Below are 15,736 nucleotides of genomic sequence, written 5' to 3' on the forward strand. Positions count from 1 at the left end.
CTACAAAACATTGATGCAGAGAGGTTAGTGGCTGAGCACACCGCTCAAAGCACAAAGCCTGTTCTCACAGAAGCTTCCTTACCTGTTTCAGTAAGCACTTCCTCATTTTTTCCACATCTACTGGCTCTTCCTTAAGGGCAAACTCAGCAATCGTGCTGAGTAGTGCAGACTGTGGGTACAGCCCCTGAACGTTCTGCTTCAGCCACTTGTATTTGTGAACACCTGTGACCGTGCTCAGCAATGGCTGCCATTTATCCTAACAAAGGAGAACAATTTGCACCATTAGTGATCCCTATTCACATGCATTCTAAAACAGTTTCTGAAATAGAAATAAATAACACAACAGCTTTTATATTTGGTGGTTTGTTGTATGTGCTAAGAATGAACTACTAGGTCTTAGACTCATGCTATCTAGATATGTTACATTAAGTCACTAAACTATGTTGAATTAAGCTCACATATTTTAAGTAGCTAAAAATTATCCTTCATATTAATATTCTCAGGGACCAATACAGTTTTTCTAACAAAAAAAAAAAAAGCATGCAATTAATGAGTGAATGATGCCATTCCAGTAGCTCCAGTTCTGACCAGAGCAACAACCAGTCAAGCTCACAAACCATTACTGATCTATACTATTAACTTTTTTATTTCCAGGTGGAGAGGAGTTACTAGGATTTGAACTCAGGGCCTCACACTTATTAGGCATATGCTCTACCACCTGGACCCATGCTACTAACCCATTTTGCTTTCATTATTTTTCAAATAAGGTCTCAAGTTTTTGCCTTGGCAGGTCTTAGACCATGATCCTCCAACCTGAGCCTCCTTCATGGCTGAGACTAGAGGAATACTACTATGCCCATTTGTTAAGATGAGATCTCACAGTTTTTGCCTAGGCTAGCTCCAAACTACCATCATCCTGTTCCCCACTACCCAAGTAGCTAGAATTATAGGCATAAGCAATGTACTAAGTATATGCTTGGTACAAAAGCCCAACACTTATAGATTCCTTTGCTATCGGCTATGCTTCTACTCAGCCAACCTCAAAACCACAGAAAATACTTCACCTTGGGAGATTTAATTGCAATAGGTCTTTTGTCCACATTTATCGGACTATGAGGCAAAAGACAAGCTTCTTCTAAATCACTCTCTTCGTTTCCGATTTTTTCTTCATCATCAGTAGATTCTGGCTTCTTAGGAACTACATTTTAAGATATCATTCAGTGAAAAAAATCATTTACTTAAACACAACCTTAAATTAAGAAAGACAAATTTGCATGAAGAATAAACCTATTCTTCAAGGAAACATGCAAACATTGTAAGCGCTAATGCTCAAATGACAAAAGCATTATCACAGCAAGTATCCGTGACATCTAGTAGTGAGACTTTTCTACACTACGTCAATGGCAGACAGAGAAAGGGCACTATAATGCAGAGGGAACCTGCGGGACCAGGAGCCTGGGACCAGCAACTTTGCTTAAAAAGCCACAGTGAACAGCTCAGTCCTTTAGGCCATTCCTGCTATTGTAAATACTTAACTTGACAACTTTTGTATCATACAAACTGCGTTTGTATATGTGTATAAATTTATACATATACACTTTATTGATCAATGCTGAAATTTAAACCTCATAAAATTTTCACATCAAATGATGCTTCTTTTTATATATTGTTTTACTAACTTAAAATACAAGAAGACTTAGACTATAAACAACACAAAGCAAGCAACAAGTTACATTGGCCCACAGTCCCTGGCTTGTCCTTGCTGGCCTAGAGCAGTGATTCTTGCCATCAGAGTGTGACTGAACCCAATGAATGTCTTTACTTTTTCAGCTTCCTTATGGAAACTGTTGTATGATTTTCCAAAGTGATGTGAAATACTTTCCCCCTATTTTTTTCCCTTTTAAGGTTTTTATGTCTAATACATAAATAAAGAGCTGAGATGATCTTGGCCTGGGTTGCTCAAATCCTGCACACTTCCAAAACTGGTCTATCCTTGACTAGTCTCCAAGACCTAGCCTTAATTCCTGCCTGATAAAGACTTTTCAGCCAAGCATGAGAGTTCATACCTGTAATCCCTATACGTGGAGTCTGAGGTAGGAAGGTTTTGAGTTCAAGGTCAGTCTGAGCTACATAAAAGTGTTTCCACAGACCCGAGTCCCAGGACCAGGTGGCAAGAGCTTGGCAAAATAGGCGATGCTAACCATGTGTCTTATGGTGACTACCTGCTTTTGCTCTAGGGAGTTGTGAGTGACTGTTAGCAGTCACATGAGCACGGACTGCCCAGGGGATCAGCTTCCAATGAAAACCTCGGACTCCTACACTCCAGTGAGCTTTCCCGCTACATCACCCTTCCTTGGTGCTGTTACATATCACTACTGAGGGAACTAAGCACAAGGGCACGTGATTCAACTGGGAGGAGACAATGGAAGCGGGGGTGTGGTTTCCTCTGAACTTCCTTCCACGTATTCTTCCCTCTGCTACCTTTATTCTAGATCCTAATACATCTTCTTCGTCCTACAGTGTCCTTCTCGCAAGTCTTGACGTCTGAGGGTATGCTTAGGGGCCTTCTCACACAGCAGCAAATACCCTAAGGACTTACACTTTGTAAGTTCCTTAATGTCTTAAATAGGAGAGAAAATAAGTTGGGGCGGGGGGCAACCAGCTTGAGATACCACACAGTAGATCTATAAACCCATATTAAGAAATCTGGCTCAGAAACCCATTGAGAGGAGGTATTTGAGTACTTTATTATAGTCATACTTTAAATTTAGATTTAGTGCCAAAATCTTTTTTATACCCTTACACAGTTGCCAACTTGAAAGTATCAGTAACTCTTTTAGCTCCTTTTTATAGAATATAATAGTAACCCCTACCCCCCCACCCCAATGCACAGTTTCACCCTCATGGTATAAGTTTTCTGTGGTTAACTATTGTCCAAAGATGCTTTCATTTGTCTTATGTCTTTGAAGAAAGAAAGACCACACTCATTTAACTATACTTAAATTATTGTAATTGTTCTATTGTATGATTAGTTATTGTTAATCTCATACCCAGCCTAATTTACAAGTTTAACTTTCTCACAGATATGTGCAAATACAGGGAAAAGCCAAGTAGACACAGGGCTTGGTGCTTTCTGAAGTTTTGAATATCTACTGGAAATCTTGAAATGTATCACACATGGATTAAGGGGAGACTCAATGTTAAAAAAAAGTCTATATAAGCATAGCAAGGCCGGGCGCTGGTGGCTCACGCCTGTAATCCTAGTTACTCAGGAAGCTGAGATCTAAGGATCACGGTTCAAAGCCAGCCCGAGCAGGGAAATCCGTGAGACTCTTATCTCCAATAAACCACCAAAAAACTGGAAGTGATGCTATGGCTCAAGTGGTAGAGCACTAGCCTTGAGTTGAAGAGCCAAGGGAGCCAAGGGACAGCGTCCAGGCCCAGAGTTCAAGCCTCACAACAGACAAAAAAAACAAACAAACAAAAAAAAAAGAATAGCAAGATTACAATATAAGATTAAATGTTCCAACACATCTCAATACTACCTTGAAAATATTGGAATAAAAAAATGTTTAAATCAATTTAGTGACATTAGGATTTCTCTTTTTCAGCATCAATTTACTATATCAAGCAATAACATTCAATTCCAAATTGCTTCATTCTCTATCTCTTAGAGAAATAAAGGAAGACTTCTAGGTTTAATCACAAAAACATTGTAAACACTACGACAGTAGGTGAAAATGTCATATACAATGCAAATGAGTTCTCTTAAAAATCGGACTCAGTAGTATGGAGAAAAGTATATACTTAAATGACATCTTCCAACTTCTGTGTTTCTTACCTCTCTTTTTCCTTCGTTCTCGAATTATCTTCTGAGCTATCCTCCGCCAACGAGGCAAAGAACTTAACAGTTTAAACTTGGACACTACAGAGAGGTCATTGCAAACAGCAGGTCTCAATTCATTGAAGAGGAATCGCAGGCGTTCGATGACAGGTGCGCAGACCTCCTTATAAGAACGGCCCTGCTCTTGGTGAGTCTGCAAAGTGAAACACAGAGAGAGATAACTTAAATATTCTAGCATGTGACTACAGGACACAGAAGAAAAGGAAATATAGTCCATTCACCTTAATGAGCGAGCATTTTGCTTGGTAGACAACTCTACAGACATCCACCACTGATTTAGGCAATGTTCTGTGCTTTACTTGCTCAATACCAAGTGTACCTGAGTGAACTAAAGATAATGCCACGTGACCTGTAAAAGACATTTGAAAGGACAAGGGAGGAATGAATGTACACTGCACACTCAAAGATCTACGGTATAGTTAAAGCAGACAGATATTGAGCATCCTACCTAAATCTTCATGTTTTAAGAGGCAGCATAGCAGCAAGCGGCCAACTTCTTCCACAGGATGCTCAGGAGGAAACATGATAGGTGTGGTCAAGTGACACTGTCTGCAGTACCTTTCAATCTGACACAGGAAGTCCTGGAACAGAAGGACCAGAGGTAACTTCAGCATCACCTAGCAGGTCTTTATAACTGCAGACATTCCATAGTTTCTGCCACACTTACAAATAGATAATAAAAGCTGGGGTGTTACGGAACAGAATCAGCATCTCACCTCTACAACAACCCTCCAAACAACCCAGAAACAAAAGTCTGTTTGCAAAAGTAAGAGTGCAGCTGTAGGTCAAAGTCCTCAGATGATAAAATAGTTCCGGTCAGAAGTCTGGGAAGATCTGGCTCACCTTCACATTGTGGTCTTGAATGTTATTATCCGCAATCGCTTGCAGGAATGCTTGTGAATGGTCCCCCAGGGCCCGTCTGTGAGAACAGAGCCGAGATTTGCTGGCAGGTGTGCCCCCAGGGGAGCTGCAGTGGTCCTCATCTTTCTCTTCATTGTAACTGTAATGGATCTGGCTGGTCTGCAGGCCTCCAGAGAAGATGGATGACTGAAGCCACTCTAGACAATGCACAAGCAAACAAAAGAGGGACTGAAGTGCACTCTTCATAAATACAGTGTTTTAAAGGTGCTTAACATGAATATTCAATTTAGAAGGTGAAATTCAGCCATCATTCCTATGAAAGAGTTACATCTAACATACTTAGACTGACTTACAATTCCAATATACCTTAAGGTATATAGTCAATATACCTGAAGCACAACATCAGAACTCAAAGACCCAATCCAACATTTACTGGCTATCTGCCCTCTGTATCAGGCTGTCTGGATCCATACAATGGGTTTAGATATGGTTTGAGTGTGTCCCCTAAAAGGTAATATGAAGAGGTACTGGGACCTGTAAGTTCCATGGGAGACTTTACATCATCTGAGGGAATTGATAATAGTTGATTCAAGACCCTGGTGGATTTGTGAGAGAGCAAGTTGTTGTAAAAGCCTTAAGTTCACCCCTAACCCACTCTGACCTTTAGTCTTACCACATAATCACTCTCTTACTTGTCTACCATGATGCCACCTGCCATGAAGTGACATGGGAAAGTGGCGGTCAACAAACACATCATACCATTTAAATTGTCAGCTGCCAAAACCGTGAGCAGCTGAGCACTGGGTGGCTCAGGCCTGTAATCCTATTTAGTAAGCTAAGATTTGAAGATCACAGTTCAAAGCCAACTCAGGCAGCAAAGTTCCTGAGACTCTTATCTTCAATGAACTATTTAAAAAAAAAAAAAAGTGGAGCTGTGGCTCAAGTGGTAGTGTAACAGCCTTGAGCAAAACAAAACAAAACAAACTCAGGGATAGAAACTAGGCCCTGAGTTCAAGTCCCAGGACTGGAGCGCGCGCGCACACACACATACACACACACTCACTCACACGTACACAAAGTAAAATGAACCTCTTTGTCTTCTGCTTTGGTAACAAAACATAGCACTGCCCAAGACTGGGCTCACTATATCAAAGGGAAATGATCACTCAATTCTGACTGTTAAAGATCAGATAAAGGATTTCAGGGGACATAAGGCTTACAGCAGTAATAAGGCCAATATGTTGTCTTTTATGGAAGTTTCAACTGAGCTGAGACAAAGATGCTGAGTGAGCAGACAGGAGACTAGCACACCTGAAGGGTTTCTACAAAGAACATCCTCAGGTGGGCTACATATTCCTAGAATATTTACAAATAACAATGAGAAAAAAAAGTCTGATAAATGATATATAGAGATCTTAACGTAGCTCATGCCTGGAATCTAACTACTCACGAGGCTGAGATCTAGAGAACCATGGTTTGAAAAGTCCATGAGACTCTACCTATAAAATAACCAGCAAAAAGCCATTCTGGTGGTGTGGCTCAAGTGGTAGAGTGCCAGCCAAACAAGTAAACCGAACAAGAGCTAGGTCCTGAATTCTGAGTTCAAAATCCAGCATTGGGCCTGGTGCTGGTGGCTCATGCCTGTAATCCTAGCTACTTAGGAGGCTGAGATCTGAGGATGGTGTTCAAAGCCAGCCCAGGCAGGAAAAGTCAGTGAGACTCTTATCTCTAATAAACCACTCAGAAAACCAGAAGTGGTGCTGTGGCTCAAGTGGTAGAGCTGAGGGACAGCACCCAGGCCCAGAGTTCAAGCCCTGTGACCGACAAAAAAACAAAACAAAACAAAAAAACCAACATCGGCAAAAGGGAAAACAAACAAAAACCCCTTAGAGCTGTGAGATCCAAGGGACTAAAAAGACCTTTGTGTAGCACAAGATAAATAACCAGGCAGGTCTGACAAAAATATGCCTTTATTAAGATAAATAGGAATATTCAACTGTAACTGATTGTGACAATTGGAGGGAATAGTACTCCCAAAACAATCAGAATAACATCACTGCAGACTTTCTCCCCCCAGAACTTCTAAATGTCTCATCATTGTGTCCTGACCTCCCTAGAATGCCAGCTCATCACCAGCTGAGACTGGAGGTTTATCTTACCCATCTCTGTACTCTGAATGCCTGCCCACCCTAGGATACTGCACAGCAACAAATTTCTCAATAGAATGTTTACTGGATGGACAGGTGGAAAGATTTAAAAAAATGTACAACTCAGTGAAGAAAAACTAAACCTATTTTATGTCTATGGAGAAATATCTTTGTTTCAGGTAGTCATAGAAGCTGTCAACTCAGAGTGCACTGGACTTGAGTCTGGTGAAAATACAATCCTTAGACAGAAGGCTATTCCCAATATGAACAGCCAGTCCATGCTGCAGAACTCTGTGTGTGATTTCTGGGCACACAGGGAGATGACAGCCATACCAGGCCCATCTGTAGGAAAGAGCAGTATGAGACAAGTCACCAGGCAGACATTCCTATGCACTTGTCCTCTTCCTCAGTGGCTGAGGATGAGATGAACAAATGGAAGCCACCCACAGCTACTTGGTAGTGGAGATTCTCACTGCCGTCATGAGTTGATTCTTCTTTCCTCTCTTGCTCTTAATGGTACTTATGGCTCAATTATTTACTTGCTGATTGGTTAGCAGAATACAAAGTTTTTCTTACTGGCACATTCAACCTCGACAGGAGACAGCGGTGTGCTCACTGCTAAATAAGAAGCATGTAATCCAAGAAGCAGGCCCAGGTTCCTCTCTGTGTCTATTAGAGGTGAAGAAAGACTTCCCAGATCTGGTATGGTAACCACTTCTTGGTCAGGCTGGAAAAATTAGTTTCATCATCAGTCTGAGAAAACAAGGTTAATTAAAAACATAACACCAGAAAAGCAACAGCTTATGTGCTTAAGAGCAATAGCCCTCTTCTTTGTAATCGAAAGAAGTTTGCTTCTACACAATTCTTCCCCAAACAACATTAGAAGCAAGTGAATGCACAAGTCATCCTTGTTCCTAATCCTAAAAAGTTTATACTAGCATGCCCAAGTAACACACTCTAATAAGCACACAGCAGATGAACAGCTGTGGGGTGGGGGAAGGAGAGTAAAGGATTCCAGAACATACATAAAAGACTTAGAGCCAGATGCAGTGGCACGTGTTTGTAATCCTAGCTCCTTAGGAGGCATATAGTGTGAAGATCACAGTCATGGCAAAATATGCTCAGAACTCCAACTCCATCAATAAAAAAGCTGGGTGTGATGGCACATACCTGTCATTCTAGGGACTTTCTGAAAAGTGTGACTAGAAGGCTCATAGTCCATCATCCATGTAGATGAGAGCCTCTCTTAAAAAAATAAGGGTAAGCTGGGCACCAGTGGCTCATCCTGCTACTCAGGATGTAATCTGAGGATTACAGTTCAAAGCTAGCCCAAGCAGGAAAGTCCAATTAACCACACAAATAAAGCCGAAAGTGGAAGTGTGGTTCAAGTGGTAGAGTGCTGTATTTCCTACATATCGATAGGTTTTAGAATAATTTTTCAAGACCATCAGAATGTTCACATCAGAAATGTTCACATGAATAAATACGAATCCATTTGTCAAAATATCTTGATAGCTGGGTAGCTAATTCTAGCTACTCAGGAAGCTGAAATTTGGAGGATCGCAGTTCAAGGCCAGCCTGGGTAGAAAAGTTTTTGAGACTAGGATCTCCAATTTAAGTAGCAAAAAACCAAACTGGAGGTATGACTGAAGTGGCAGAGCACCTGCTGTGAGTGAGCAAGCCAAGCAAGTGTGAGGCCCCTGAATTCAAGTCCCAGTAACAGAACAAAAACTTCATGTTTATCACTATTACCCACTGCCACCTCCAAAGTCCCTATCAGTACTTCAGGGTCAATAAAACTCCTCCTATTACAAACACACAGAAGAGCCGACTCCAGTGCTGCCCACGGGGTCGCTCAAAGCAGACCCAGAGCCTCACCTCCAAATACTGGCCAACACAGAACGCATGCATGGACTCGCGTGTGTCTTCAAACTGCAAAGCTGCTTCTAAAGCAACCACCGGGTCTTCTCCTGCAAACTGAGCTGAAACAAAAAGCATAAAAGCAACAAGATTTCACAATAATTTGCTTAGATAACAATAGCAGGCATGAAAGAAGTCAGCCTGAATTAACTCAAAAGTGAGTTATCAGAATACACTGTTCTCGCCTCTCTCCCAGGTTTGCCTGGGCCACTGAGAACTTGAAACAAGATCTAAAAACACTGAGACAAAAATTGTATGATGACAGATGGATGCCAGTGGCTCACACCTGCAATCCTAGCTATTCAAGAGGCTGAAATTTGAGAGTTGTGGTTTGAAGCCAACCTGGGCAGTGATTCTTATCTCCAAATAACCAGTGGCTAATATGGCAGAGCACCAACCCTGCGTGAAAAACCCAAGAGTTCAACTCCCAAAAACTTCCCCACACTCAAAAAAAAGAAATGCACGATGATGAGAAATTCTTCAATTTGTGCTTGAATCTGTGGGTAACACAGATACCACAGATACATGAAAATGTGTAATATTGGGGCAGAAATAAAGGAGATCATGATGTTTAAAAGAACACAGGCTGCAAACTTTAAAACTGTCAGCTGTCATCAGGTACTGTTGGCTCATGCTTATAATCCCAGATACTCAGAAGGCTGAGATCTGATGATCGTGATACAAAGCCATCCAGAGCAGGATAGTCCCTAAGATCTTTATGTTCACTTAACTACCAAAGCAAAACAAAAAAGCATAAGTAGAGCTGTGGCTCAAGTGGTAGAGCACTAGCATTGAGCAAAGAAGCTCAGGGAAAGTGTACAGGCCCCGAGTTCAAGCCCCAGGACCGGCATAAAAACAAAACAAAACTTTTAACCATAAAGTAGAACTATGTCCTTACCCAGAATACTATTTCCCGTTACGGACTGGGTCTGGAAGTCCTTTATGTCATACACCTTCCCATCAATCACCGTCCAGAAGCCGCCATCCTTATTGTGATTCTCCAGATCAGCTTTGCGAATAAGCGTTACTTCCTCGTTGTTTCTGCAATTCTGACCTGTAAAAAACGACTCTGCACACACACAAGCCAAAACCCAGTCAGTCAATTCTTCAATAGATCAAGTGAAAAAAAAATGTATAAAAGAGCAAGCAAGCAGAAACAAATTTATAATCAATAAGAGATTAATCTCTTTCAATTAAGTAACACTACAAACATTCCATTGAAAGAATAGTTTAAAACACACACACACGCACACACACAAGAGCACGAATATCAAGTGTGAGCACATGCCAGGGCACAGAACAATTCTCTTAGAAGCCTGAAGTTAGATAACGTGTGCTGCCAGTAACGTAGTTAACCCAGAAGGGGATAACAATAAAAAAAAAAAAAACCTCCCCAATTTTTTAGGAATTACAAAATATACTTTGAAGTAACCCCAAATTCTGAGGATAGAAATGACTAATTGGAAAGATAATGAAAATATACAGATAATGAAAACACTATAGATTGAAACGAGGTCTATAGCTAATGTATACTAAGGACATTAATGCCTTAACATATATATATATATATATATATATATAATTTTACTTTTAAGCTGGTAATTACATCAAATCAATAAGATTCATTCATTCATAATACACATAATGATACTGAAGAGAGAAGAGGAAGAGGAGGAACTTGATTGGCCACCTTTGAAAAACCTTGAAAAACCTAGGATACCACAAAAATGGGGGGGTGAGGTAGGGGGCAGTAAGAAACCAGGCTCTGGTGGCTCATGTCTGTCATCCTAGCTATTCAGAAGGCTGAGACCTTCTAGAAGACTTACTTATAGTTTGTGGGGTGTTTGTTTGTTTTGGATTTTTTTTTGTCTTTTCTTTTTTGGTACTGGGGAATCGAACCCAGGATGCTGCATTTGCTAGGCAAGTACTTTGCCACTGAGCTACATCCCAGACCAAGACTCACTTACAGTCCCAATTTATCTAGAGGCTGTCACTGGATTCCAAGGTTCTACTTTCAATGGCTAGGACCAAGTGAATTGCTGGCTGCTAGCTGCTGAGGGAGAGGGGAACAGGGAATTAGTATTCAATGGGAAAAGTTTCAGACAATCAGAAAAATCCATAGTGATGCATGATAACTGTAAATATGAATGTACTTCAAATGCCACTCACTGTGCACTTAAAAAGAGTTAAAATAGTGACTCTTAAGAGTCTTACTTTGTTGCCTAGACTAGTCTCAAAAGCCTGGGCTCAAGTGGTCCTTCCACCTCAAGCCTCTCAAGTAGCTGGGACTATAGGCATGCAATACCATCTCCAGCTTGTTAGGAGTATCTTCTTACTGTTAAAAAAATAAATAAGAAAGGAAAAAAGTGTGCTTCCCACTCCATTCTACACAAACTCACCAAAAGACTATTCCCAAAGACATCCACAGGCCATGATGATTCTATAGCAATTCTACTGACCTTATACATACCCCACAAGAAAAAAAAAACAAAAAACAAAAAACAAAAAACTCATTCTCCATTTCAGTTCAACACTAGCCCAGACTTGGTTACCAAGATCAGAATGTGTAGTTTTCTATAATGAAATCCATGAGGTAGTTTTTCCCCTGACTATAAAACATTTTCCATTGCATGGTAGCTAACACTCAAGCAGCCTTTCTCCTGAATTACAGCTTTCTTGATTACAAAGAGGCAATGGTTCTAAGTACTTTGGAGAGCCTTTCAAGAAAAGAAAATTACAAGGAAAAACTACAAGGAAAATGACAGACATAGATGCGAAATTTTTAAAAAAGCAAACCAAGATTAGCAATATGTATATAATCATCAATGCATTACACCAAAGGTAGTTTAAGTTCAAATCTATCACGTTAACACTTAAAGTGGGGGACCAGTCAGCAGCCTTACAGCCTGGAGAGGAGCACCTTTTAAAGAGATAAAGCCATTTTTAGGAGGGTCCTGCTGCTTAAGCCTATATGGTCAGTTACAGAACAGGTGTGGTGGGACATGCCTGTCATGTACCACCAGCTACTCAGGAGGCAGAGACTGGGAGGACTGTGTTCAAGACCAGTCCAGACCAAAAAAAAACTAGTGAGACTATCTCAACAAAATAAGCTGGGTATGGTGGCAAATGCCTGAGCTGTAGGTAGTACTCACTCCTAAATCCACTCCTAACACAAGCATTCACTCCTAAACAAAAGTAAGTAGTAACTATATTAAAAAATAAAAACTGTTCAACATCCCAAGGCTATTTTCTTTGCCACCCCTTGCTTAGGCTCCTGTTTGGTAAAGACGATCCAAGATGAGAGAAGGAAAACTGACCCAGCTGGAGCTTTGATATGATGAGAAAGCTAAACCATGACTGCATAATTCTGAATCCAGGAAATCAGATTATATAGATCATGCCAACGTAGACTTAATAGGCAAAAATGCCAAACTCACAACTTTTTGAAAAAACAAAAGTTTAATTTCAGTTTGGGGTACATACACACTGTTGTCTACAGGCACATGCTCAAATAACATCAATGGCTTCGGGAAGTCAGCCACGATCAATTCCTGCCTCCTGAACTGTGTACCACATCTACCCACTTCAACAGCACTTTCTGGAACTATCCCCCAGGAAGAGTCCCAGAACCACCTCAAGCACCGGGACTGCCATTTCAGGATTCAACAACAATGACTAATAGAAAAAAATCTTCCTCAAAGTGATTACCATCATGTTCCACTCACATTGTACCAGCCATGGACATGGCCAATAATTGGCCCTTCTTTTAAACGTGCACTTTCAGACAGAAAAGCAAGAAATGGTGAGATGAAAAGAAACACTCCGCAAAGCCCTTCAGATTACGATGTCATACCCATTATTCCAGGCCAGGCCAGCTCTTCATGGTCATCCCTCTCCTTTTCTGGGGCCAGGTGATTGAAGCGATCGAGGTGTTCCAACAGACCACCCAGCAGAGGAACAGCTCCAGCCTCTTGCATGAGACCAGCATTTTTACTGAGAAGAAGCACTATAGAAACCACTAGCTCAGGAAGAAGAACACCTACATTACAAAAAAAAAAGGAAAGCAAAGAAAAGCCGTAAGACTTTTAAAAAGTGTTTATCCTATAAAGTACTTGATAACATTGCTGTGTATTTAAATTAAAAGTCACAAAATAAGGACTATTTAGCTTTTCATATTTCTACACAAATTTTACGAGGTGTAGCTACTAAACAGAATGCTCTGAATTACAAATCGACTTCCAAAACTGTGTTTTAAACACAGGACTATGAACTAGTCTTTTTTTTTTTTTTTTTTTTGGCCATCCTGGTGCTTGAACTCAGGGCCTGGGGACTGTCCCTGACCATCTTTTGCTCAAGGATAGCACTCTACCACTTGAGCTTAAGCCACAGCACCGTTTCTGGCTTTTTGTGCTTATGTGGTCCTGAGGAACCAAACCCAGGGCTTCATGCATGCTAATCAAGCACTCAACCTCAAGTCACATTCCCAGCTCTGAACCAGTCTTTTATTCAGAAAACTAACATTACCACTCTATTACCAGAGAACAAACCTAATCTCACAAAATTAGTAGCAAAAGATATTAACACTGAAATATATTAAGGTTCTGAGAGGACAACTAATTTTCATGCTAGCGAAACAAAATTAAATCATCACCTTCGACCTCATTGTTGGAGGCTAATACTGATGGCACAAATTGAAACAGCCAACTAAAGACATTTAGTCTCATGCCAGATGGCTTAACAACAGAACTGCCAAATGAGAAGGGTGGGGAAGGTAGAAGGAAAAGAAAAGAAAGGAAGATCGGAGGATCAGAAAGATCCAGGACGTTTTGCCAGGAAAGGACACATTTCAGTTTTCATTCATCTTAAATAAATACATGCCCACAGTCGGATATCAAGAATGGTACCTGTGAAGTCCCCTTCCAGGATGCAGGCCACCTCTGCAAAGTGCCTCCAGCTGGTAGAAGCAATGCTAGCTGCCACAGGTAGTATGTCTCCAATGTGTGTGCACAAAAGGGCTGTGTACTTTTTTAGCAAAGAACCAACACCCATCAGATCAGGACCTGGAAGGAAATTTAGAAAGTTTCATTTTCACTATTAAAGTTTACTCTACAAACTGACTAGGTCTACTTTTGCAATCCCCAGGTATACAACTTTTACTTATAAAATCTGCTAACCCTTACTCCTTGGCTTTTTTTTTTTTTTTTTTGGTCAGGCCTGGGTGCCTGTCCCTGAGCTCTTCAGCTCAAGGTGAGTGCTCTACTACTTTGAGCCACAGCACCACTTCTGGTTTTCTGGAGGTTAATTGGAGGTTAAGAGTCTCATGGGCTTTCCTGTCCAGGCTGGTTTTGAACTACGATCCTCAGACCTCAGCCTCCCGAGTAGCTAGGATTACCAGTGCCTGATTCCTTGGCTCTTTTTTATATCACAAAATTTCAGGGACAGTGAAATTTGTGCCACATAGTATCTGACTTTTGGGTCTACAAATTCTAAAGTCACAACTTAAAAGATTTTTTTTATAACATTATATCCAACATATCAATGTGTAGTTTTTCTTAAAGTCTGCAAGTTTTTCCCCAGTAAATGAAGCTAAGCATTTTTCAGTCTCACAAATGAGCTTTTTATTGCTGGTGACTTTGTATCTTCAAAACAGTCCCTTCATTCAGACTCTTTAAGTTTGCCTATTTGATCTGAACTTCTATCATGAAGTACATAATTCTTTTTAGGAAGTAACTAAGTTATTTTAGAGAAAAACTTTTACAACAAAGCAGCAGAGTTTCCCACTTTCCGCAGAGAAGACTACATTAGAAAGGATCAGCCCTCCCTTGAGTATGGGTATGAAAAACCATTCAGGCATAGGGCAGAGCATTTTTTTTTTTTTTTGTCGGTTATGGGGCCTGAACTCTGGACCTGGGCACTGATCCTCTGCTCTTCAGCTCAAGGCTAGCGCTCTACCACTTAAGCCATAGAGCCACTTTTGGCCTTTTCTGCTTATGTGGTGCTGAGGAGTCAAACTCAGGGCCTCATGCATGCAAAGTAAGTACTTTACCACTGAGCCACCTTCCCAGCCCAGGGGAGAGCATTTTATACATCTTCTTGTTTGAACCCTCACAGGTACCTCAGGGATTATCTCAATGCTGTGAGAAATTTTTGGCTCTGGAAAACTCAACTCAATGTCTAACAGCTATTAACCAAAGCTATAAATAAAACTCAAGTCTTCCTGCCATTATACCCATGTGGATTCCCTACGCAACAGGAATAATCACTATGCAATTCCCCTATCACCTCAGTCAATAATGATGTATAACTAATAACGTGGAACAAATGTGACAAATCTTCTGTAAGAGTAAACTGAATAAAAAGCAATGTATTTCTGACATCTAAAGAATTTAAATGTTGTCAGGTTCTCACCCATAATCCCAGCTATTTGAGAGGCTGAGATCTACAGGATCTCAAAGGCCAACCATGGGAAGAAAAGTTCACCAGACACCATTTCCAAATTAACCAGAAAAAAAAGCAGAGCTGAACCAGCTTAGCAAAATTCAGGCCCTGAGTTCAAATCTCAGTCCCATCAAAAAACAAGAATGAAATGATGAGACACCAGAATCAAGAATACTGATAAGTCTAATATACATATATTTGATCAAAAAACTGGATGCACCAGGAGCTGGTGGCTCATGCCTGTAACACTAGCTACTTAGTAGGCTGAGATCTGAGGATCACAGTTAAGCCAGCCGGGACAGGAAAGTCCATGAACCTCTTATGTCCAATAAGCCACCAGAAAACTGAAAGTGGTACTGTGGCTGAAAGTGGTAGAGCACTTGCCTTAGCGAAAAGCTGAGGGACAGTGCCCAGGCCCAAAGTTCAAGCCCCACAACCAACAAGAACAACAACAACAACAAAGATG

The 15,736-nt window shown here is 40.8% G+C and overlaps 1 protein-coding gene across 4 annotated transcripts in view; it reads right to left on the minus strand.

Moving 5' to 3' along the window:
* Herc2 (HECT and RLD domain containing E3 ubiquitin protein ligase 2) overlaps positions 1-15,736 on the minus strand; it is a 152,250-nt gene that overhangs the window by 89,693 nt on the left and 46,821 nt on the right. For all 4 annotated transcript variants that reach the window (XM_070043051.1, XM_070043050.1, XM_070043052.1 and 1 more), the window contains exons 22-32: positions 13,737-13,892; positions 12,686-12,871; positions 9,731-9,901; positions 8,791-8,894; positions 7,489-7,639; positions 4,748-4,962; positions 4,353-4,485; positions 4,126-4,253; positions 3,842-4,037; positions 1,065-1,198; positions 83-256 (exon numbers count right to left, since the gene is read on the minus strand). In XM_070043051.1, the coding sequence (XP_069899152.1) occupies positions 83-256; positions 1,065-1,198; positions 3,842-4,037; positions 4,126-4,253; positions 4,353-4,485; positions 4,748-4,962; positions 7,489-7,639; positions 8,791-8,894; positions 9,731-9,901; positions 12,686-12,871; positions 13,737-13,892 (1,748 nt within the window). The remainder of the gene's footprint in view (positions 1-82; positions 257-1,064; positions 1,199-3,841; positions 4,038-4,125; positions 4,254-4,352; positions 4,486-4,747; positions 4,963-7,488; positions 7,640-8,790; positions 8,895-9,730; positions 9,902-12,685; positions 12,872-13,736; positions 13,893-15,736) is intronic.

Source organism: Dipodomys merriami, unplaced genomic scaffold (assembly GCF_024711535.1).
Source record: "Dipodomys merriami isolate MVZ:Mamm:240054 unplaced genomic scaffold, mDipMer1.0.p SCAF_33, whole genome shotgun sequence".
NCBI classification, from domain to species: domain Eukaryota; kingdom Metazoa; phylum Chordata; class Mammalia; order Rodentia; family Heteromyidae; genus Dipodomys; species Dipodomys merriami.